General features: G+C 46.4%; 1 protein-coding gene across 1 annotated transcript; it reads right to left on the bottom strand.

Moving 5' to 3' along the window:
* Positions 1–69: 69 nt before the first annotated feature.
* Positions 70–26226, bottom strand: MTURN (maturin, neural progenitor differentiation regulator homolog). Its single transcript, XM_019726188.2, has 3 exons — positions 26021–26226; positions 16838–16960; positions 70–5286 (listed from the first exon to the last, which is right to left on the bottom strand). Exons 1-3 carry the CDS (start codon positions 26180–26182, stop codon positions 5176–5178), a joined length of 396 nt encoding a protein of 131 aa, XP_019581747.1. The 5' UTR covers positions 26183–26226; the 3' UTR covers positions 70–5175.

The raw sequence follows: 26226 nt of genomic DNA, 5'->3' as shown, positions 1-26226 counted from the left end.
CGACATTAGGGGTATATCCTCTAGGACCAGCCATGGTGGAGGGAGTAAGAAAGAGGCAAACATCATGAGTGTCTGGAAGGCTGTTTAATAGCAAGCGCATGGTAATTACATCGTCAGATGAGACCCTCTCCCTCAGGGGAGGGAGGAAGGAGCAGATGTGGACAGGGTTCCATTTAGGATTTACACTGCCGGAAGGAAGCATCTAACAAAGGGCAACAATTTTTGGCAACCCATTTCACAGTTTTGTCATTTACAAGAGATTTCTTTGAAAGGAAATATCAAGGCAAAGCATCCACACCCTGCATGAAATATTTTTTGCCTAAAAAAACCCCCAAAACCGTTCCTTGCTTTTGCTTCTCATGGAGATGGTTAAACTGCTTTGATACAAAAATTAAGACTGGTTCATAGATAGTTTCAGATTTTTTTTTTAGAGTTGGCGATTTCCTTTCTCCCCTAAAAAGCTGGCACTGGTCTAGAGTACTGCTCTGTGGCTTCACCTGCCCAGCTATCCGAAGGTACTGAAAGTAAAAAAGATCTTAAGACACAGGCACGAAACAAAAGATAAAAACAGGGAAAGGCAGTTTTACAAAGAACAGGCCGTCAGCTTTCTCTGTGGTACCCAACAACTCGAATACACCGTTCTTGGTAACTTAAGTGATGGCTGTTATGTGGCCTGCAGCACGCTTTTAAACTGCTGTGCCCCTTCAGCCGTACAGCGCTTTAAATGGGCTTTCTAGCATGAGACGTTCATAGGTCCTGTATTTCTGTAATCCAGATGTAAATAAAAATATCAAAGACAACCTATTATTTAACAATTTTCCCAATGAACTTGAGCTATAGATATTTTTCCATGGATACCACGTTGCCATGGCATCCTGGCAAGTGTTAGAATTATTCTGTCTACAATCTAAAAGACTGTCAGCCTTTCACGTCAAACCTGGTTATCACAAAACCAAAATAACTGATTGAGTCTTTATGGAAGAGGATTAGTATTGAACTAAAACAACAACTGCAGGCTTCTCTGGAAATCTGAAGACCAGGCGATGGCAATGGCAACTGCGGCATCTCTGGGATTAATACTCACGATGGGGAAGAGGGATCGGCAACCCAATGGAGTTTTAACTGTGCTCTTTCTACAACCCTGACGCTCCGTGGGGTAGGTGGGCTCTGCCCACGGGCCTGCAGGTGGGGGCATTCCTGACCCGTGGCTTCCTCTGCAGCTGAGGCAAGATCAAGTTGGTTCATGGTCAGCCTGCCAGTAACTGGAGCCCCTCTCCTCTTCTCTGGCTGACAGCTGGTTTCTACAGGACAAGAAATCCACCAGATTTGCGGGACACCCACTGTCTCCTTGGCTGGGGGGCATTTTCAAAGCCACAGAGCCATTCGCAACACAAACCTTGCCTCTCAGCTTGCAGGCGGCCCCTTTGAGGGAAGCAGGCTCCTACTTAGACAGCCATGAAATATAGTTTCCCTGGGACTTACATGATAATTGCCTCCTGGCCTTTTTCTTAAGAACCACACCCTAACTGTCCCATGCTCCCTTACTCATCTCCTCCCACCCCAGATTAGGTCTTGCCTACGCCTAGAGCCTCTCAAACCGTGAGATCAGATATGTTCATAGCAGTTTCCCAACTTGTCCGATATGCTGGGATCACAGCTCCCCTAGGTCCACACACTTTGTGCTCTTATGAAACAGAAACAGTATTTAGACACGTAATTGTGCTAGAGAATGGCTGCTGCTTATACATGAAACATGACAGCAACTATGAGAGAGAGGTTTTTACTGAAGTACACGGGAAAGCAAATTCTGGCCCCAGGACACCAGGAGAATGCCCAAAGAAGAGCCTTTTGTGTCCTAGTCACGGAAGAACAAAAAGGATTATGTGCTTCTCTGAGCCTGGGAGACGGGCGCGCCTCTCAGTGGAACTGGACCCCCAGTGGTGGCAGGCACTGTGTGCGGTCTCCCCTCCTTCCCCGGCTCCATAATTCCCTCTCCGACTCCCCAAAGTCTGCTCGGCGTGATTATCAGGCAGAGAAAAGGAACCAGGCAGCCACAGTGATTTACTCGAACCCAGGATCAAGGTTTTACGTCATCATAGGCATGATTTCACAGCTAGCCCACAGCGGTCAACAAGCAATCATTGCCTTATTCACACCCCTACACACACACACACACTCATGCTCTCACACATTCTCTCTACTGGATGAGATGGCCAAAAAGGTATTCGTCTTTCACTCTCTTCCAGTTTTTTTCTCTCATGCAAAATTTCTCCTGTTAAACTTATTCCACTTTCAAAGCCACAGTCTGTCAGTCTGTCAGGGCACAAGTAAGACTCTGCATTCCATGGGCAGGGCATGTACAAATGGGACAAGTGTGTTTTCTGTATCTTCTGGAGCCTGACTTGGCAGCCCTCTCACCTAAGGAACAGAATTTCCTCAGCCCCTCAGGATCAGGCCCTGGAGGGTTTGGACACTCACAGACCAACAGAAACGCGTTCTAAGGTAGTCCTGTCGCCACGACCCTAAGGACAGAGAGATTCAAAATGCATTTCCTGCTCATTTCCCTTCAAGTTTCCTTGATTGTTGCTCTTCATACCCACGCACACCGTAAGGCAGTTATGGAATAGTGGTTAAAAAGCAGGAAGGGCGATCATCCCTTGCTTCGGGGGAGTTAAGTGACTTGCCCAAGGTCACGCAGTCACTGGCAGAGTGAACACTAGAAGCCAGTCTCTCTCCTAACGGCTGGGTCCATTCTGCTCCCTCTGTGCCACACTGCCTCCTGCTAAGTGGGCTTATATGTTTGTGAAAGTCCAGAACCTGTCTAGCCACGCAACCCTTCCCAGAACAGAAACCACAGGCTGTTGACTCACTGACCAACTGGGGGAATTTGCACTGTGCAAATCCCAGTGCCACACACGACCTGCACATGTGGGCATGTGTCAGAGAGCCCTGGCGGGGATGTGCACAGAGAAAAGGAAGTCTGAGAGGCTACAATCCATTTGCTAATACGTTTTGGGGTTTTACCATGAAAATGAGGAACACACAGCAACGTTATCCCCTACTCCTGGGGCCGAACCAAGACCTGCTTTCTCCTCAGCCCATCTGCTGTACGGCTGAGTCTATCTCAGCTCAATTTTTACAAACAGGGAACATTAACACAATAATACCAAAATGAATTTGGTCAAAGCCTAAATTACATTTCATATGAATGTTCAATCCATTTGCAAACTTACGCAAATGTAGATTGTAAGCCTCCAGGTACAAAATTCCAGTTTACCTTTGAATGGAGCAAGCTAGTCAATCTTCTTCATCTCAGGGGCAGAAGTTATTCTTTCTGCCTATTGTGTTAAAACAAAGGTGACCAAACCTGAGCCATAGCTACAGAAGGTACAGCTTCCCAAACACCTGTGCTCAGGTGCAGAGCCCATCGAGACTCAGACGAGGGAGCAAAGGACAGAATACACTCACCCCACTGGATGACATGTCAAGGTTTGTTTTGTTAACAGGCTCCTTGGAAGGCAATTTTTCATTTGGAATTAACCTTGAATAAGTTTTTTTTTTTTTTTCCAAGAAATGAAAACAATGTGGGTACCGACGTACGGATGGAAACCACTCTATTATTTCACCCGAGGACTTCAAAATGCAGTACGCTCTTTGACCACGAGCAGCCGCGCTCCTCACAGCACCAGTTAACAGAAAATGTTGAGAGAATCAGGTTTATGCTGACATGCCTGGAAGATATATGACTCCCATAAACTCTATAGCCTCTATGGCTGTTACTGCCTTTTTTTTTTTTTTTTAAATCCCAAACTTTGACAACCTAACAGGCCCGCATGTTAAAAACATTCCTACCAGAGAGGCTACGTTTAGTCAAGGGCTCTAGAAGAGGCATTTGGGTCCTTAGAACCAGAAACGCAGAATCGTCCAAGAAAATGAATGTTTTAAATAAGTCCATGTTAGCGTTACAAAGGATTTTCCCCATAAGTATTTGTTGGCTAAATGATGATAACAGTTGTTCCTGCGAGTTGTCCGAGGCTTTTGATCATTAAAATGTGTCCTTTGAACCAAGCTAACCCACGATGAAAAGATTCCCACTTTCATATCGCTTTAAAAATTCACTGCAATTAGGTTCCTCGAAGCACTTGATTATAATTTTTTCGTGAATTATACAGTAGGATCCTTTTTTGACTTTTTTTTTTTTTTTTTAAGAATAAAAGACAGACTAAGAAAGTGAAGAAGGATTCCATCATATTTAAAAAAAAATTTTTTTTTATCCTGGTTTATTTTCCCATTAAATTTATCTATGGCTTCAAAGTTGAAGTGGCACTTGGATTCTGGATGTTTTCATGATTGAACAAGTCGCCATCTCATTATAAAGAGACAAGGTAAATGTTTCCTTTCACATATGGGACGGTTTATAAACATTTTAAAGAAATCGATAGCTTATGTCACCCCACTTCTAGTTTCCACTCTTCGACTTTAAAAGTGTCTTTGAAATTAGCATGTTTTAAAATAACTGAACATGCAAGTATGTTTATACCCACCCATGAACCAGTTGCCATGTCTGGGTCACTCAGTAATGGCAGCATACTTAAACAAGGCTTCTTGGCCTCTCTTACCCTCTTCACCCAAAGCTAAGTGATTATCCTTTTCTGCCCTTGTATTTGCACTTGTGCAGTTTAATGACTAGATATTACAACTCATGCTTTATAAGCAAAACCTTTCACTTACGACACTGACAAGGTACATAAAAAGTGCAGACTGCATTTCTTTTCTGCCATGCTACCCCTCAATAATGTCACCTGTGAGGACTCAACACATATCCTTAATACATTCAGAGTTCCCTACATTCGAGTCAGCGAATGTTACTTCTCCAACACAAACTCAAGAGAGAATGGTCAGCCACAAAATGGACTCTAAATTCAAAATGGCCAAGGCTACCGAGACAACTCCATAGAAATCCACTGAAACGGGAGTAAAATTCTGGTCACTTCTGAGCAAAGCTCATCCCAGATATTTTGTGGTTGTTAAAAAGGTATTTCATTTTAATTTGGATGCTGGGTGTCAGACGTCCTGTTTCGAAGTACTAATGCAAAATGCTAACCCAGGAGCACGCAACCCCACCTTGGGTACCACGGGGCTCACTTTCCTTCTCAGATGGGAGCCCTGGCAAGTTTACTGCTGACTGACCCCCATTTGGGGGTGGTCTGCCTCTGGTTCCTCCTCTTCCACGTCTGCACTGTACTCTTCTAATGCGTCGTCATCTGCATCCGGAAGCCCCAGTAACTACAAGGGAGAAAAGAGAAGCAGCTGTGAGCACTGAGGGTCCCAGGCACGAAGACCACCGAAAGCATCTGATCCAAATTCAACAGCACTTAACAGGACTTAGAACAGCAGCTGGGATTTCCCTCAGAGTCAACGACTCCCACAATTACGTTTATAAACTTATTAGACGGGAATATCAATCCTTCAATGGACTGGTGCTTAAAGGGTTAGGTTTTCTTGGGGAGCCTGGAGAGTTTCTACTTCTAACGACACAACCCGGCACCACATATGACCTGTGCACAAAGATACTATGTCTACGTACCGCACACAAACCTGGGATGTTAGCAATAGTACAATGAACAGGGCTAACTATCCCATCACGATGTCAAAAATCTATTCCCCGCATTCCCCCCCTAAAAACACATGATGCTATTACTTATACCACATGGACATGTGGAAACCACTAAAATGTTCTACAAAATGGTTGAAAAACTTATGGTGCGTCTATAAGATGGAATCCTATTATCCACTGAAGATAGTATTTTAAATAATCTGATATACAAAATGTGCTCACAAGTGCAAAAAGAACATGATAAAAATTGTGTTCCCATTATGATATAGATTTTCTTAAAATTTATACAGATACATAGAAAAATAGACCTCAGTGAAGTCCATTGACATGTTAAGAGTATTTTTAAGACAGTGTGATTATGGGTACATTTCTTCATTTTCTCTTTTTATATTTTCCAAATGCTCTCTAATCACCACCAGGGAAATTCACAACTACTCAGTGTTTTTCTTAAAGCACCGACTGTCCTTTGGTTAGAGACTGTGAGTGCCATTTGCTGGGTCAGCTTAATATAAACAGAAAGCTCTGGTACTGGATGGAGGAAGCTGTGACCGTGGGGCCTCCATCCCAAGGCTCCTCAGTGAGACTTACTGCCTGCACGTGGCCAAAGGACCTTGTCCCATGGTGGCCGCTTGGTTGATCACTTTGAGGCAACTTCACTGAATGGCCCTATGATCTAAACACTAACTGCAGTTAAGGCAATGAAATAAAAAGGACCATTCTGCTAACTCTGCATTGCCTCCCGAGTGTCCTGCCAGCTGCACCCCTTTCTTCCCGCTCCCTCCCAATTGCTTAAGTGAGGGACAGATAAGCAGAGTTGTGATGAAAACAATGCCTTTCTCTGAAGTTCTCTTGCAGGTCTCAAAGAGCCCTATGAACACAGAGCAAAATCATCCGCTGGGCACCACTGGTCACATTACACACGTGGCCTGCCAGGGGGGACACAACCAGCTACAGACACATGCTTTCCCCGCAGCGCTCTGAGTGAGGCAGCGGTCTCAGAGACTGGTGCCTGGGAAGCGTGGGGCAGGAGGAACATCTCAGCCTGTCCGAACAGTTTGGACCAACCTTGTGTGTGCTTGGGAGCAGGGAGAAGCCCCTTTGTCCTACACTGTCTCCCTTCCGTATCTTAGTGGATGGAATAAAAGACAAAGTTTGCCTCGAAAGAGAGAAAAAAAGATGGTTGGTTACAATGAACCCAGATGAGTAATATTCTGGTGTTCCATTTTGATTTGCAAAGCTGCTAGATGATACAACAAGGTCAAAGTATCAAAACAGTAGTAACATTTAAACGACTAATAAAAAATAAATATAGTTGCCACTGCCAACAATTCCAGAATCACCTAAATGCCAGAACAAGATGTATTAATTTAAACAAATGTAACTCCCCATTGTATTAAAAGGAGACCCCTGAAAAGATGAAGGGCCAATGGGTTCCCTCTCACTTAACAGATCTGACTGCTGGTGGCTGCCCAGAGCCCTGGGTTCAGGAGGGTTCTGAGCGCAGTGGGAAATCGTGTTCAGTTAGCAATGACTGTTGTGGGTAAAGAGGGCACAGTTGAGGTACACATCTGCATACTTGCCAGTGTCCTAAAGAGACATGCCGTTGATTCGTTTTCGTAACACACTTAGTAAGTCACATGGACCCAAACCAAGGTACCTCTCAGCACCCTTCCGCTCCTCAGCTTAGGGTGGCCTGGAGAAGAGGTGCCAGGCAAGCCAAGCACAAAACCACTGCCTTCTCCCTCCCCTCTCTGCTCTTCATAGCTCCCTACGTTACCTTCAACGTGGCTCAAGCCCATGGTTCTAGGTCTAGAGCATCAGCGACACAGGAGGTCCTTCCCTTTGATGGGAAATATTCTGATGTTGCTCTGAGAGCTGCTCACCCCCTCCCCTGACAGGAGCAGAAGGAAGGAAGTTCTCAATGGCCTTCTGGACTTCTAAGGCGCCTTAGTGTAGGGTCTGCAGATTCCTTGAGAGGCTGTGTGGAAAAGGCACTGGACCCGGCTTCCGGAAGCCGGGGCTCTAGTTGGGGACCTCTGCCAAGCCACTGCCTTTCCTGAGCCTCGGTACCCTTCTCTGCAGAGTGGGAATCATGACACTTGCTCCACCTCTAGAGAAACTATGGAGAGTAAATGAGAACGTGAATGTGGCCATGGTTTGCACACCAGTCTTGTGAATTATCTAGTTATGTCCTATCATCTTGCTTCTCATTTTAAAGCACAGCCTGTTCAGTTATTCAAGGAGAGGCACTGCGGCATCAGTAGGCTGCCTCCAGCCCTGCTCCTGCCTCTCTTGGGCTGGGCTTGCTTTTGGACCACGTGCCTGTTCATTAGTCCTGTGGAAAGTAAGACGCGAAGTAAGAAGCTGAGTGCTATTAGCCTCATTTGACTGTCAGGCTTACAGTCAGCATTCCACTGAACCAACCAATTTTGTCTCCCTGCAGACTTAATAATCATCATAGTTAATACTGCTTAAGTTCCTACCTGCTAGGCACTGTCCGAAGCAGCTGCACATACAATAATTCCTTCGGTCCTCATAATAACCCTACGGGGTAGAGACTAATATCCTCCTTCTACAGGTAAGACCGAGAGGTTGAGGGACTTGTCCAGAGTTACTGAGGTTCAGGTCAGAGCTGGATTCAAACCCACGCCATTGGACTACAGACTTCACACGCCTAACCACCAGGCTGCCCAGGAGATTCCCTTCCAGCTGTCAGTGCTATGCCTATAGCTGGAGGCTTCAATGTTCTCTACTGGGTAATACACCTTGTAAAAAATTCCATATGCAATGTTAACGTCTACATCGACAAGTATGTACAATTTGGAAGCATGTGGAGAAGAGAAAAAGCACCAGGACTAGAATTTGCCTGGGATCCCAAAGGATGTCACACAGACAGGTAATAATCTAGCATTCCCGCCAGCCTCTGTCTCCATTCCCATCCATGGCGGGTACGTCTAAATTTAACTTCTGGATCCAAATTTTGAACAGCGGAGAAGACATATGAGAGACAGGAGCACAAACAGACTGGTGAGAATCCTGGAGTCCTCGCTTTCACGACACCCACACATTCTTACAAGGAAAAGGAGACAGTCTCAGAAACCCTGTCTGGTATATTTAAGTTACTGCTGGTCGTTATAATCATTAATTCATTATTTCAGTAAAATGTTTTCAGGTGACCGGAAAAAAAATCTCTATGCTCACTCTGGACAAGAGTGTTGGCGTTTCCAGGGTCTTGCTGTCCATCAGGCTTCCTTTGAACAACCTATGATTATGTAAGAAATTCTGGGGCTCACCCATCCAAACAGGATTATACTGGAAAGGTAGAGATGCCAGCCCTTGAGAATTAAAGTCCTGCAGATCCAAGAGAGTATCAATTATCTGTCGGACTAACTGAATGTTTCGGAAAGTGATGTAAACTGGTTGAAGCCATATTCAGCTGGCATTTAGCATCTGCTGTCTCTAAAGGGGGCACACACTCAGCAGTGGGCCAGAGTGTCTTTATAAGGGGAGGAGGTGTCTGTGCCTTGGAGAGTGCACTCAGCCAGCTACGGCTTTGGTGCTTTCAGTAAATGTTTTGTGGTTTCGGAGGTCCCAGGAAGCTCCTTCCCGGGGATTCTTTGAAGCAGCATTCCTCATGCTTTAGTATATACAGAGGGTGCCCCCCAAAATGTATACATGTTTTAAGGAAAACTGTATTAAAATTGTTAATACTCAATATATACCAATGACAAAAGATGAATACAAGTCCTGTTTGACTTTTGCAGTTACAAGAGGTGCTCAAAGTGGTTACCATCAGCATCCAGACATTTCTGATTATGGCAAACTACTGCTTGAGCAACGTTGACCAAAGTATCCACATTTTTTTGGCACCCAGTATATGATTCACCGAGGGATCTACAAAAAAATGTAGATTCTGATTCAGTAGGCATCAAGTGGGACCTGAGACTCTGCATTTGTAACAAACTCCCAGGACATGGAGACACTGCTGGTCCTGGAACCACACTCCAAGTATTGAGACTCCTACAGCATTTAGGGAATTTGCCACCATTTATCTTAACAATCCATAATGCTGGTGCTACCAAGAAACCTAGGATGGGATGCTGGTCAGTCTGTCTTCTTGATACTAGGGGCAAAAAAGAGGTTGGTGGCAAGATTGCAAATGGGCAAGAGTAGTAGGTACTTTCTTACTTTTAGGGGCCATTGTACTTTCTAAAAAAGACAGGGCTTGAATATTCATAAAGTGAGCAAAAAATAAAAGCCATAATTAACTTAAGTTGTCAACACTCAATGTCTTTTATTAAAACCCACAAGTGTGTATAATCTTTTCTTATCAGACTTTCTGACCCACGAGCCGCTTCCCACAGGTGGGTTCTTTCTCTTCTGCCAGGCTCGTGACCAGACTAAGAGGAGAAGCAAGAATTGGACTTTTTCTGGGTCACAAAGGGTTTTCCTGTGGCGTTTAATCTCTGGCTCACCAGCCGTCAGTGGCAAACTGACAGTGTCAGTTGGTTCATATGAGTCTCTGCTTCTTGAGAGTTACAAACATGGAGTTACACAGCAACCCCAGGGAGGGGACCGGGGTCAGTCAGGGGAACCACGGGTTCTAACTCCAGGTAGGGTGATCAGAGCAACATGAACCAGAACGGTACACAAAACTGTCATAGCAACAGGTGCCTCATGGCTCCAATGCCCACAGTGCTGGGAAGAGGAGGAAGAGCTGGGACTCCAGGGAAATAAAGAAAAGCTTTGAGAGAATTTGAAAGGGCAAAGATAAGGTTTCGTTTAGCAGCTAATGGAAATGGTAAGCTCTCTCTTCTCTTATGAACTGTTTTTTCAACAAGGGGGAAGTCTGTCAGTCAGCACTAAATAAAAGATGTGAAAACAGAGAGGAAAAAAATGAATGGCACAATGACCATTATTTAGATCCATAGCCACTATTTTATTATCTAGCTCCATCATGTGATGACCGCAACTGTCAACCAAGGGCCACTTAAACAAGAAGAATGTAGGATCCCGAACTTTTCCAACTCACATTTATCGATGCTACTGTCCAGCATCTCTGAAGCCATTAGTGGCTGCACAACACGGATAAACCCGCCAGCTCACAGATGGCAATGACAACCTCCTTCCTGCTGTCATTTGCATACAGGTACCATTTGGATATGATGTTCCAGCAAGAAGGAAAAATCCTAGGTTCAAGCAAGAGGCCCTGGAGCGGAGCAGAACGTGGTCACTGTAGGAGGGAAGCTGCCCCGATGTACTACCCAGGGTCATGGATCCGCCCAATAAGCATTTCCTAATAGCAGTGATGAGCCAGAAGTTGAGATGACACTGCAGGATGGCTGGGCTCTGACAGTCCTTTATGTTCTTAGTCTGATTTTGAAGCTCCCTACGAATCCACAAGACAGAGAGACAGGAATGGGGTACTGAGGTTGAGCGACCTGCTAGAGACCACCCAGCATGGGAGTCAGAGAGGCCAGCACAGGACTGAGCCACCTCCCCCACTGGGGACATCTCTAAGGACTCTGAGCTAAAGAGCCAGGATGGGCCTTTCTGCACTTCCTTCTTGGCCAGCCCTCTTCCTCCTCTGAGCGCGTCTAGATCCTGCCATTTCTTCAAGTCCCACCTTCTCATAAAGCCACTGTCTTGCCCTTCACTTGGTTCCTCAGTGAGTCTGATACTCCTAGCCCTTCTGACACCTTGTAGACAATACAGCTTTTAACAAAACACAACATAGTTTCTGATTATAAATGTTTTTGGTGACATCATAGAGCATTTAGAAAAAAAACAGAAAAGCAGAAATGTCACCCGTGAACCTGCACCCAGCAGCTCTTTGGTCACATGCCCCTCTCGGGGGATGAGGGTCCATTCATTCTTCTGGGAGCACTGGCACCTACACAGCGAGTTGTACGGATCAGCTACTGAATGGACATTTATTACGTTGTCCAAACCAACGCTGATCAACTTCTGACTGTGAACCCCAATAAAGCCTCTTTCACTTCCCTTGTGTTACCTAGATGCTACTGTTGGGCACGTGCTGAAAGCACTGAGCAAACTGATTTTTCTCTCTGCCAAGAATCGGACTCCTATAAAGGGACTCACTAAGTCCTACTCACTTCTCAACAGTATCTTACCTGGTGTCCCCATCCTGTCCAGAGTTTATTCAGTGCTTCTCATGTGTAACGTGCTGTACTAAGTACCCTACAAGAATTGCGTCATTTCATTGTCACAGCAACTCTAAGGTAACTATTGTCATTTGTTTCCTAACTTTACAAATGCAGAAACTGAGAAACAGAGGTTAAGTAACGTGGCTAAGGTCACACAGCCGGCAAGAGGCAGAGCTGGGATTTGAATCGCTGCCCACAGAGCCTGGGCTCCTCATCACTGCAGTGTCCTGACTCCACAAAACTGGGCAAAGAGACCACAGGCAACACACCCTACAGTTCGCACCCGCTAATTTCCACTCAGGAAATAGTTCCCCAAAGAACCAGCACATGGGAGTAAGCTGAGCAAGAGTGGAACTACTTTGCAGGCTCTGCACAGTCTCCGGCAGTATCTGGGCCAAAACAAACGCTCTGTGTGTAACATGGAGTTTCTCTGTATGTTTCTGTGGCTGTCTCTCCTACCACAAACGCAGCTCCTTGAGGGCAGAGCTGGGCACGGTGGCCTGCCCCTCACTCTCCAAAGCAGTGCTCTGGCAAAGAGCAGGCGATCGGTAACATTTTGTTGAAAATGTGATGAACAAGTAGAGGAAAACCAGGCATAGGATGGTGAAAAAGAGTAACATTTTTCCCCCTTTGAAATCCAACAACAGATTTCCTGGGGTGGGGGGAAGGCCTTTGACTGTGATATTGAGTGTTTCCGTGGGGGGAAGGCAAACAAGAGAAAGGAAAACAAATACAGTCTACAAAGCTGGCATGTTGAAAGACAGAGTGCTCAAGAGGCCTGCTCAGCGTTTCGGACAGGATCCCTCAGGAAGGCCGGAAGACTCCACACTTGGCCCGTGCATGCACGAGTGTGCAGGCTTCGGCAGAGTTAGTGAACTCTGTGTGACTGATGCCCCCTAAAGGCAGAGAAGGCTGTCAACAGACAGGTCCTTATCTTTTGGAGGGACCCACAGGGCAGGGGCTGGCAATGGGCGAGCCAAGGAGAAGCAAGGATTCAAAGCCACGGTGAGGCTGTTCTCAGATGGAGGCGACAATAGTTCCCCGGTGGTTCCCAACTATAAGCAAAACGCAGCTGCCGAATCGATCAGATGACCACAACTTTTCAGGGAAATGATGTGAAGTTTGCCGGCTCAACACCCCTGTGGCTTTGGGTATACGTTACTTCATCAAATACTTTCAACTACAGCAGCAACAAGACCCTTTTGTATGTCTTATTTCTAAACCCAACGCCCCCTTATATAAAACAAAGAGAAATAGCGGCAGTGGGAAGACTGCTCTCTTCAGGGGAGATGGAAAGGACCGTTTCCGCACTGGTCTCCAGCGGGCCTTCATTCTGGGCTGCAACACTTCCTCTTATCCGACGGGGCACAGGCCGACTGACAGAAACCCCAAACCCACGCACACCTCAGGGCCACTAATCCTGAGAACGTGCCTCCCATTGGCTCTGCCCGAGGGGCAAAGATGCTCAGCCCACTAACGTCCTCTCAGGAAGTGGTTCCCCCAAGGACCAGCACATCGGAGTAAGCAGAACAAGAATGGGCGCCGAGCACCCAAAACCTTCCCCACTAGAGGGCGCTGTGCCAGTCAAGGCCTCCTCACCCGTGGAGCATCCACGCTGCCGGCGAAGGAAGGCTCTGCTTTAGAAATGAACCCAAACCCTGCAAGTCCAACAACATTAAATCAAAGCTGTGTGTGTCCATGACACGCAGCAGCTTGAACGGAAAGAAAATATTCCACCACCCATCCAACTGTTTTCAGCAATACATCTGGACTTTTTTGGACTGCACTTTTTTCCCCCCGTTTGTATGTTACCAAAATATAGTCATAAACTTGGTAAAGAAAAACAGTAAAACGGGTTCTGGCACGAGCTCCCCTTCTCCAGTTAAGCCAATTCTACAGGTATGTTGCCTGCTACCTGAGAGACTGCCTCATAAACAGAACCAGGTGGCAGACAAGCGAATGGAACAGACCCCTGCGAGGAAACCAGCTGCAAAATGGATGTATCATTTGCTACCAGATCTTTTTTCTGAGGAAGACGTGGGAGAATCGATATTTTAAAACATGTACCTACTGGGTATCTCTACCTGGATGTCTAGTCGGTGTTTCAAACGCTGACATGTGCACAATGGAGCTCCTGACAGTATCATCCCCAACCGCTTCCCCCTGCAGCCTCCTCCACGTCAGTAAATGACAATGCCACGCCCTTCACTGCCCAGCCAAGGTACTTTGGCGCCATCCTTGTCGCCTCTTTTTTTCTCACGCCCCACTTCTGACCCACAGCCAGTCCGGTTGGGTCTACTTTCAAGGCATCTCCAGAATCTGACGCCTTCCTTCCACCTTCACTGCCACCATTCGGGTCCAAGCCCCCTCGCCTCCCACCCACGTGACAGCAATGGCCTCCTTGCTGGTCTTCCCCTTAGTGCCTATTTTCAACTTGTCAGAGGGAGCCTTTCAAAATGTGAAGTCAGATCCCTCTTGGCTCAAACTCCACCAGTGGCTCCCATCACACCCGAGTAAAAGGCCAAGTCCTTCTGTGACCCGCAACCCTTCAAATGCTTCACACTCCTCTCGCTCCATCCCCACCACCGCCACCTGGCCACACCAGCCCCAACTTGCTCCTCAGACTCTGGTATCGCCCACCCTGTTGCCTTCACATTTGTTCTTCTCTCTACCTGGAAAGCTCTTCCCCTAGATCTCCTCATGGCTCACACCTTATTTCAAGTTTTACTCAAACGTTACCTTCTTCATGAAGCCTTCCCTGCTCCCCTGATCAAAATTTTCAGTACCTCTGACAGTTCCTGCCCCCTTTCGCTGACTTACCTTTTTCTCCTTGACTTATCACTGACACGTGTTGTACTTAGTTATCCTGTCTCCCCTGCCACTAGAATACCAGCTCGTGAGGTCGAAGATTTTCACCTGTTTGATTCAAGTGCTAGGAACAGAGCAGTACGTAGTGCCAAGTACCTAGTGGGCACTCAGTAAGTATATATTCAATATATACTGAATGAATGAAAGTGAAATAGACCATACTTTTAAGTCAAAAATCTATTTTGAATGTGCCAAGCAGGCTTAGAAAAGTAAAAAAATTAAAAGAATGAATTGGTTGGATGAGTGATACAAATCATACAGAGTGACAAAAGCCACTGAAATTCCAGTTCTTATAACAGTGGATTAAATGATTGGGACCAACTCTTTCACAGAGAACTAAAAAAAAGCTGGATTCAATATGAAAAATGCCTTCTTAAATATATTCAAGAATTAGAACCTAGAGAGGTAAACTTAACATAAATAGCTGCTTTTGTCCTGAGGGTATTTGCTGACCTAGAAGAAACAGCTAGAAACGTTACTGCATTTGTGGCCTACTCTAAGAGCTAGGGGGATCAAAGTCAAATCCAGGGTCTTCCAAAGGAGCCGAATGCTACAAACTATCCCCATGTTAAGTTGGGACCCCAAAGGTCTATATCCTTGCCATGGTCTGAATCTGTGCACTCCCAAATTCGTTCATTGAAATCCTAACCCTCAAGGTGATGGTATTAGGAGGTGGGCCTTCGGGAGGTCATTAGGTTATGAACGTGGAGCCCTCATGAATGGGTCTAGTACCCTTAGAAAACAGGCCCTAGAGATATCTTTCTCTCCTTCCACCAAGTGAGGTTCCAGTAAAAAGATGGTCGTCTGTTTAGAAAGCAGGCCCTCACCACACACCAAATCTGTTGGCACCCTGACCTTGGACTTTCAGCCGCTAGAACTTGAGAAATAAATGTCTGTTGTTTCTAAGCCACCCAGTCTGTGGTATTTTGTTTAGCAGGCTGAATGGACTAATACAGCTCTTAGGACAAGGATGAGCTAGAAGAAAGCAGACCTGCAGCCTGGCTTTTCATCACCTTCACTGTTCCAAGAACCACAAGTCGGAAATTGTTTGGAGGTGGTCTCAGACTGACAGGGCCCCCAAGCCCTGGCAGAAGCAAGTGATAATCCTCTCTGGAGGAAGGCGCCCTCGTCTAAGCCTTAATTTATTCCTATATATAAATTTTCAAATACAATACGCAGCACACAGAGATAATCCAACCCACAAAGAAACACGATACCAGGAGTGAGAACCACTTGAAACAAAAGACAACAAAATAACAGACTTACAAACCTTGAAATACTGGAACACCAGACACAGTCTATTATGCAACCATGCAATCATGCCTACTATGTTCAGAGAAACGAAAGACAAGCTTGAACATTTCATCAGAGAAGCAGGTACTATCGTAAAAGACTTTAAAAAAAGAAACAAATAGAAATTCTAGAGCAAATATCCTTGAATGTGTTGAGTATTTACGGTGGGCACAGAATTGAACTTGGGGAAGTGTCAGGACACTGGTCATCTGACCCTTATCTTCCAATAAAGATAAATGGAAATAGGTAATTTTTAAAATAGGGATGAGTCTTCATTTTACATATTTTTCAGCTAGAATTCATCTTCTATGCGTTTCTGCTAGAAGGAATACAAACTGTTAGCTAGCCACAAACATACAAATCCCGAAATCCCAAGGGGTAGGGGAAGCAAGCACTCTGTAAGAGTTTAGCAAAAGAGAAAAGAATAGACCCAGTATCCAATTTCATCCTTCTCCAGACCCACAGACGTGGTGGTACATCCTTCATATAACCTTTGGGAAGTTCCCTCACTGTTGTAATATAGGCCTCACTGTTGTAAGAGAACCTTCACAGCACTTCCAAACAGTTTGGTTTTAAGTCTACCTCATAAGGACGAGAATACTCAGTGGTCTCATGAAGGCTCTGTTTGCTTCCCACCCTATCAGAGATTCTTAACTCAAGTGATGCTAGAAATAACTATCATCCTTGCAACAAACAGCTGTGTCACATCCCATTTCCCCCTCCCTCCCACCCTCCGCCTCCCTCCACGAGCTGCTATCTTTAAGCCACAAAGCAGACAAGAGAAAAACAATTAGTCATCCCAGGTTTTGCCCACTTTCCCCACAATCCATGTGATTCAAAACACAATCATGGTAGAAAACAAGACGGCTTTAGAAGGCAAGCAGGCACCTACAGGTCTGAAAGACTTGAAGACTTTTTCCAAGACTTCCTGGAGCGTCTTCTTGCCGCAGGAAGAGATGTAATCCTGTGCTAGCTGCAAGAAAGGCAGGCAATCCTCGCTCTCACTCCACACGTGCTACATGCCCACAGGCAAGGGAAAGGAGAAAACAAAGACACACGGTCATTACACTCAGTGTGAAATACAGAAAACCAAAAAGATTTTTTCTTAATTACATGCATCTGAAGAAGGCTTCCATTCCAGAGTAAAATTTATATATTCATCCCTGATGTGTTTGCTCTGAAGGGGATAAGAAAATGTATACCCTACAGAACACCCTAGCTTTTGGTCCATAATCTCACCGGCTAGATTTGCCATCAGATCTGCTCAGAGGTCGTAAAAAGGGCAGTGGGGTCAATATGCATGATTTCCACTGTCTCCCTTCTAGTGCAGGCCACGGGTGGCTTTAAAACAGGAGGGAAGAGAAACCAAGAGCCTGCATGCTCCTTAACTGTCTTCAGCAATGGCTGAGGGATTAATTAGGCATAGTTTGTAACCACTAACTTGGAATGAGACATTCTTTACCCAGATTAGCCTGTGAGTGGGGGTGATGGTGAATTTACTTCAAAATGAAATGAATTTAGGAGAACACACAGAAGGGTTATCACTTAGACACTGGGGGAGAAAGGCTTCTGAAAGCTCACGTGCCGTTAAAATGCTTTTAGAAGGCTCCATCCCAAGCACCACTTCTCAATGCCAGCATGCACCAGGGAGACTGGCTTTAGGTTTTCATTTTTTTCTTTCCACATGAGGATATCCATTGTAGCACATCTTTAAGACTAGACAAGTCTCTCCCATAAATGTTTAAGGATTTGGACTAAGCCCAAGAAACAGGCTTGAGAGCTATAGATGCAGAGGGACAGGCACTGGGCTACCAGGGTATCTACCAGGTACCAAAAATCACTGTTTAGAGAGGACTGGTTTGACAGCTCAACACTGGTTAAAAAAAAAACACATGTGTAGTGGCAAGGCAGAGGATGATTAGCAGACGAGAGCAAGAAGCAGGGACCAGACAGCAGGAGACGAAATTTATTTGGAGAAATGGTCCATATTAAGCACACGCTCGTCCCTCCCATCAATACAAATGGTCAGGGTATCACCCCAGAAAGTGGTAAGCTCATCACTCAATAAACACACTTCACTTTCTTCCTTCTGAACTAGATCTATAGACTTAAAATACTGCTCCCATCTAAGAGACAGTAATTAGGTGCTAATGTGCTATCTGTACAGCCAATTATCCACGTTTCATAGATGCAAAAGTCCATTTCTGACACGTGCTGCTCTAATTCCAGCAGACTGCTAGAGTAGCTTCTGCCTCGTCCTAATAAAAGGTAACTTAGCTTCTCTCACTTGAGAGAACAGCTCAAACACAACTGCCTATTAATTAGAGACCCTAAAAGTTGTCAAGCCACTGAAATGCCATTGATGTAACAAGTCCCTTACATTGTACAAAAGTAGAATAGTACAAAGTGTTTTTATGTCCATTATTGAACTTGATTCTTAATCCGTGGGGTTCAGCAAGAACAATAAAATCTCACTTTCATGTAAGTTCTGCTCAGCACCCGTTTCCATACTCAAATTTTAAAAAGTTCCAGTGCATTTCAATTCTTCTCTAAGTTAAAGATGGGATTGACATCTAGCACACACAATAGAAAACTTTAAGCCTGCCTTCCCTAGATTGGTGAAGATTTAAGAAAAAGCAAAAAGTTGATTAAATTCCTGGCATAGTGCCTGGCTGGCATGCAGTGGATGTTCAACAAATGGTGGAGAGAAGTACCCTCTTCCCCCCTTTAGCTTCTGCAGGAGAATGGGGCGGGTGAGGTGGGGCTTTCCACCTGCCTCATGGCCGAGGTCACAGGCTGAGCAAAGCAGACGCCCAATGTGGCTTCACTGAGAACACTACCCAAGGCAACGTGGGTTATAATCCACAAGTCGGTGTATCTATGAAAACCTTGTATACCTGTTTGATTTGTTTGTTTTTAAGCGCATTTGCGCTTGAAATTACAAAGTAAACTAAGGAAAGTGTATCACTCAAACAGTAACAGAATTGCAGTGTAGCCAACACTGTTTGGCAATCAGTTTCTTTGGTTAAATGTTTCTAGGCATTTCTAACCTCAGGAGGAGATTGTTCATGCCACGATTTTCATTCCTTCACTTTTGGAGTTGTTGATTTATAAGTACATTTTGAAGAAGGAAGACTTAACACCCGATAAAGGATCTTCTGTCCAGTCTGCTTAAACTTCCCTCATTTGGCTGTCTAATTCACCCTGGGTTCCCAGTCATGTTGGTTTTGTGGGTTTAAAAACTCATTTTCACTGAATTTCTGCCCAAATGATAACGTGAGTGACGGGGCACAGGGTTTGGAATCAGACAGACCCAGGCATACACGGCTATTCAAAGGACATCAGTTATTAAATGCTAATTATTTCATATCCATTGTATCTCATAACAAAAGTACTCAGTTTTATTTTTTGAATAAAACTTCCCAAAATAATCAAGGCAGTCAGCAAAAATCCATAGAATACAAGAGCCAATGAACTAAAAAATAAGTCTGCAGTTGGGAAATTAAGGCAAAGGGAAGAAAACAACGAAAGGAAAATAAGATCAAAGCAAAGGTAAGCGGGCTGGGCCACCTGCTAGGATGGGACACAGATTTGCTTTCTGGAGACCTAAGCAAAGACAGAGAAGCACAGTGCCCTGAGGCAGTGCCTGCAGATAAAACAGCCCAGCTCTTCAGAATTAATAGACAACGGGGAGGGGCAGGATGGCTACCTCTTAGGAAAAATAGGGTGTGGAGGGGCAGGAAGAACGTCAGGTGCATGGGCTGATGCCTCTGAAAACAGGAGCTGGGGTTTTGTCTCGTACAAAGGCAGAAGGATAACTGCAGACCCAGAGTCCTGCACCACTGGGCATGGCCACCATGACTCCAACTTGGAAAATATTTTAAGCATGTGTAACCGAACACCCACTTGGGCCGTGAAAAAGACTGGAATGGGGTCAGAGGACCCGTGGCTTTGAACAATGTAGTAATTCCCTGGCAAATATAAATGTAGGTACAGAATGTATTAGCTTTCCAATACATTGGCTCTTAGTTAGAGCTCAGGCAGATCACAGACCTCGCTTGTTACAATAGGACAAAGGCCAAGGAAAGGTTTGGCCAAGGAGAAAAAAGGCGTGGGTCTCAAGCTTTAGTATACAACAGGGTCAGTTAGAGGTTTATTAAAACACAATTGCTGGGCCCCACCCCGGACTGTCTGATGGGGGCGGGGCTGATAATTTGCGTTTCCAACAAGTTCCTAGGGGACCACACTTTGAGAACCGGAACCCAAGCTGAGCTTGGGCTAACCACAAATGTGGGGGTACGGGGCTGGGGATGAGCATTACATTTAAAACTCTCAATGTCATTACTGGCTAAAACCAACTCCAAATTCAGGACAGCATGGTTGCAGCGAAGTGGCCCTTGCTGTACTTCCGAGCAGCCTACGCTTTCCTGTAAATTCCTGCCCATTAAGAGTTGAAAATCCCCGGTGAGAACTTTGATTTTAGAACAGGCCATCTGTGGCCCTGCTTTTTATTAAGTTGGACTGGAGTTTGTTATCAAAGCTTGCCCACATTAAGACAATATACTGTCATCTGCAAATAGGAAAACGACCACTTTCTGTTTTCTACATGGCAATATCCATCTTATCCAAAAATGGTATTAGATCATTAAGGTAATTCAACCCTACAAGTAGCTTTTTGAGGACAAAGGGCCATTGCTGTAGCCCTGACTCTCACTGCACCAATGACTTCAGAGCTTCTGCCGTCAGCAGTACCAGGGAGTCCATTTTGAGTTGTGTAGCTTAATCCAAAACAGACTATTGTCCACACAGGAGGTGGCAGAAGATAAAAGCTACAAGCCCTCTCATGCCACCCAACATATTTCTGCACAGGGTGGGAAGGGCATGGCTGGCCATACCTATGACCTGCTCTTTATGTCAGCCACTGATCCATTTTACCAAGGAGGAAACTGAGGCTCAGAGAGGTTAAGCAACTTGTCTGTGGTCACACAGGGAGCCAGAGGCAAAGCCAGGACCTTACCAGAGATGTGCAGCCTTCAACCTGAGTGAGCCTCAGCTCCTTCATTTGTAAGTCACAGAAAACAATCACACTCACGGAATGGTTATAAACATTACAGGAGATAACCTGCAGACCGCCTCTCATTAGCGTGCTCTTTCCGATCTATGTGAACTCATCTGAGCATAACATGACTCTCCTCAGATTACCACTCACTCCACAGATATACGAAGGCCATATCTTTGCCCCTGAAACAGTCTTGCTGCATGAATAATGCACGGCCACTATTCATACAGTGGAAAGCTTTACAGTCCACCATATTCTCCACTTAATCCTTGCAATACTAACACAATATAGATATGATTATCCCCATTTGACAGATGAGGAAACTGAGGGTAGAGTTTAAATTAGACAAGAAAGTGTTCTCTCTCCATGATACTACCATATAAACACAATGCAATCTTTTTTAAACCAGTTGTATTTTCTTCTCCAAAATGCAAAGGTTATTTGGCCACCTAAAATGCATATATATATATTTAAATCACATAGTTTTTCTATAAATAAAACCTTTTCCTTTAATACAATGACAACTGCTATCTTTGTTTTTGTATTGAGAAGGGATTAAACTATACAAATTTTAGATCCAAACATGTTTTGATGGGTTGCCAAAAACAGTAGACAACAGGGGAGTCTTTCCTTTGTCTGGTCATTAGCGCCCGGGCACCAGGGAGGGGCAGGGCAGTGCTCTTTGTTTAGAGCCCCTTTCTCCTGGGCAAGGACAGTAGGGAAGCAGCTGGTGCTGCCATGCCCAGGGCGTGTGACACCTACACACACACCCCTGTCTGGCTGGTACATAGTGGCTGCCAACACCCCTCCTCAAGCCTGGCAGAGCCCTCAGGACTGGCCACAGAGGGGAGCGTGCCACCTGTCCGTAAGCCCTCGGCCCACTCCCGGTCACACCTGTAGCCAGGCAGGATGAGCCCCGTCCCTGAACTCCCAGCACAGACAAGGCGCTGGCAGCTTCATTTGATTGTAGGACCAGACTTCACAGAGCGTCCACAAAGAGAGGCCCAAATCAGGGCAGCAGTTTGGAAAGGAACGGCTTGGACCGGATGGCCTGTGAAGCGAGAAGGGGACAGAGGGCACGAGGGACCCAAGAGCTGCCAAAGCAGAGGGAAAATAAAAGGAGGTCCTTGTTCCTAGGCATCTGGAGTTACCGGCCTGATACTGCCTGTGGGACAGTCTGCAGGGTGGGAAGGGCAAGCCTCTGGCCTTGGGCTCAAGTGCTGGTCCTGCCACTTCTCAGTGGTCTAGGCCTGGATGAATCCCTTACATCGAGCCTCAGTTTCCTCACCTATAAAGTGGGGATAATAATACCTATCTCATAGACTTTTTGTGCGGACCAGTAAGAAGATGCCCTTGAACCCACAGTCTAAATTGGTCCCTAGTTGTCACTCCTGTGATGCTATGTTTTCAGTATAGGGTCAGGGTGCTCCTCCACTTACTAGTTGTGGGAAAGTTAGTAAACCTCACTGTGCTTCAGTCTCCTCATCTGTAAACTGGAGATAATTATAGAGTACCTGGTGAGATTACTAAGAGTAAATGAGTTCATATATGCAAAGTACTTAGAGCACATAGTAAATTGCACAGAAGTGGTAGTTGTTATTATTGTTCTTTGACGCTATCATTCTTGAAACTTAACATCTGTCTTCTACAGTAGACTGTCATTCATTCATTCATTCTTACAAACACGGATTGAACACCTATCATGCGTCGGACACTGTTCTAAGTGCTGTGATACAGTGATAAAGAAAACAGACAAGGTTATTGTTCTCATGAAGCTTATAGTCTAGCGGGGGAGGCAGAAAAGAAACAAGAGACTAGTACTAATGAGTGCTATGATAATAAAAGGCTTCTCCCAGGTCTGAACGGCATAAAAGAGTCAGACCTGTAAAGATGTGGGGGAGGAGTGTTCTAGGCAGAGGGAGCAGCGAATGCAAAGGCCCTGCGCGTGGCATGTCTGAAGACCAGAAAGGCCAGTGTGGCAGGAACATAGTAAGGAAGGGGGAAGAATGGTCCAAGACGAGGTCAGAAAGGTGGCAGGAGACAGATCCTGTGTGGGCTTGAAGCCAGCATGACGGCTTAGGTTTTACTGTAAAAGTTTAGGTAGGGAGGGACTGGCAGAGACATGACCTGGATTATATTTTAAATAGATCCAGAGACTCTGCCAGAGAGCCACTAATATCATCACCCCCATTTCAGGCACTGGTCTAAACAAGTCTCCTAGGATGGTAATACTAATATTATCATCCCCATTTTATGGATGTGGAAATCATGGCATAGAGCGACTGAATAACTTCCCCCAAGGCACACAGGTAGACATGGGGGGCCGGGGTGCAAACCCAAGCAGTTTGCCCACACGGTACTTACCTTAGTGTATTTCTAACCATCAAGCAACACTGCCTCTTAGATGGATAGAATGGCCCCAGGAAAGGGAAGGCAGAGACCCTATTTGTATTCTAGGTATCCCTGCTACAAAATAAGCCCTCAATAAAATGTTTGTTGAATGAATGAATGATGTGAAGACACTTTGTAAATTGAGAAATGCTACAAAAATATTCCTAGTAACAAATCCTTGAGATTATAGGATATATATATATATTCCACTCACCTAAAATTTCTTCTAATGCTAAACAGACTTTCCTAGGAAAGGGAAAAGGAGGTAGGACACTTTGTACCTGGGTTCCTTCAACTAAAGGCAAACTGCAGCCTGACAAACCTGGCCTGGGACAGACAGGAGCAGAGGTTTGGGTTAAGAAAACTCCAGGGGTTAGCATCCTGTCTGTCCATTCCAGCCTCCAGAAACCGAGAAAGTGCCAGTCTACCCAAGGAATGACTTTTCCCACCTTCATTTTTCTTTATATCATTTAATTGTCAGTGAAAGAACACTTTCAAGCAGTTCACTCCTACAGGTGGGGAAACATTTACAATATAATACGGGTGATCTTGAAAAAGGCCGGATATACATAATGTTTCTGAATGGGTTGATATACATATTCAAGGTAAGAGAGTGGCCTTGCATTTTCTCCACCCACTTAATCTCCTGGGAGTAATTTCTTAGGCTATGTCTCCCGTAGTCCCAGCAGGAAGGCTGTGTGAAACTCTCCCCACAAAATACAGAACCCTGACTGATTCTTGCCCTTTGTCATGCAATAAGGAGGGGGAAAGACCACTGGCCGACTAAGGAAGCCCAGGTCTGGAAGGGGCTACTAATCAAGCCCTAACATGGCAGTTAGATGAGCTCTGATGCCCTTTCCACTCTATCCCTGGGGCTTTCTCACACTTTTACAACGTTGTAAATCCCTTTTTTCATGACCTCCCACTCCTCCCAATAACAAACAATACTTATTTACTTATTTTAACTTCAGTTAACAGTTTTCTTACATATACATATAGCTTGCTCTTCATGAGTACATGCGAAAGAGGCATTCTGATTCACATTTTACAGGTGAGAACATTGACGCTCTTTAAAAAAGAGACAAGCTCTAAACTCAGGGAACCCCAGATCTAACCACTGATCCCAATTTGTGGGGCCCTTGCTATGTGTGGAGACTGTTATGTGCTTTATCTATCCAATAGCCTGGGTACTGGCAATATACCCATTTTTTTGGATGTACAAACAGAGCTGGGGGACAGCAACTAACCAGAGTCACAGGGCCAGAACTCCAATGTGGCTGTCCCCCAACGCCATCCCTCTTCCACAGTCACAGGGCTGGGGCCCAGTGGGTTCTTCCTCTCCGAGGGGTTGAGTGGGGTGGAGGGGGTGGGAGGGGTGTGCTTTATGGCCGAGACCAAGAAAGGTGATCTTCCTGTCTCTCTAACTCCTTGGAGAACTTTCTATGGATAGTCCTGGCAAGCGGCGGCGAGGAACTCGGCCCAGCTTTGTCTCACTCCACCTGAAGAGCCAGGGCCAGGCAACCCCACCTCCGTCCGCAGGGGCGGCAGCAGCGCCAGCTCCAGGCTCAAGCCGGTGACCACACGGTAACCCGAGCCCACAGCCGCCTCCATCTTACATTTGGGGACCATTATTTTTCCCCCGTCCTTACAAACACTTCATGGAGCGCCATCCTCGCCCGGTCTCCGCACCTCCTATCCCAACTGCTCTGCCCTCCGCATCCCCTTCCTAAACTGCCAGCGCCAAAGATCCCAAGTGGGCACAGGATGCAAAGTCAAAGATTTGGACGCAGCAGTTCCAGGTCCTGTTCCCTCCGAGCCCGAGGCAGGAGCGGGGACTGTGATGGGGAGAATGGAGGGGGAGTTCCCTCTCTTCTGATAAAACCAAAGGGCTTTAAGGGGCCACAGCCAGCACCTCAGCTGGACAGACCCGCTCAGAAGCTCATAGAAGAGCAATGAAAGCACAGGGGATAAGACGAGCCCGTGTGTGTATGTGCGCGCGCGCACGCACACGCGCGCGCGTGCGTTTTTAAAGATCGGGGTGTAATTCCGCAAAGAAGGTCCAGGAGATGGGGCATCGCTAGTGTGGACAGAGGCTTTGTGTCCAAACAAGCAGCGCAGGGAATAACCCGCGGGGCTGGGGGGTTCCCCGGGCGGGGACAACTCGAGGAGTTGTCTGAGCATTGGGAGAGGAACGGGATTCCACACCCAGACGGGACGCCTGGGTGCAGGAAGCTCCGGACTCTGGATCCCGTCTGTGGGAGGGTCCGTGCGCCCCGGGACGGGCTGGTGCGAGGCGGTACACCCCGGAGATGCTCCAAGCGAAGCACAGTGCACGGGCCTCCGGGTCATGTCCCCGAAATAGTCCGCCCCTGCCCCGCTCCCTGCATCCTAAGGGCGCCCCTGCCCGCCGCCCATCCGACCCCACCCGGAACGCTGACACCGCCGCGCCGGACCCCGGGGCTTCCCCGGCCGAGCAGCGGGGTGCGCGGTGGCGAGCGGGTTGCGCACCCTCCCCCCGCCCCCCAACACACACAGCCTTCCCAGTGAGCCGGAGCTCGGGCGCAGGGAAGCGGCCGCGCGGCCACACTCCCGCGCGCTGCAGCGGTCCCTCCCCCAGGCACTCACAAAATTGTCTCCGCAGTCGTTGTCCGGACACAGAACGTAGAAGGAGACGCCGGGGTCGGCGTAGAAATCCATCCTGCGCTCGGTCTCCTCCGTGGCGATGAGCTCGAAGGGCGTATTGGAACACCATTTCTCCGCAACGTCAGCCAGCTGCTGGAAATCCATCCTGGCCCGCCGCGCCCGCCGCGCCCTCAGCCTCCTCGCGCCGC

The sequence above is a fragment of the Rhinolophus sinicus genome, linkage group LG09 (assembly GCF_036562045.2).
Source record: "Rhinolophus sinicus isolate RSC01 linkage group LG09, ASM3656204v1, whole genome shotgun sequence".
In the NCBI taxonomy this organism is placed as follows: domain Eukaryota; kingdom Metazoa; phylum Chordata; class Mammalia; order Chiroptera; family Rhinolophidae; genus Rhinolophus; species Rhinolophus sinicus.
This window is presented reverse-complemented; position numbering and strand designations above follow the sequence as displayed.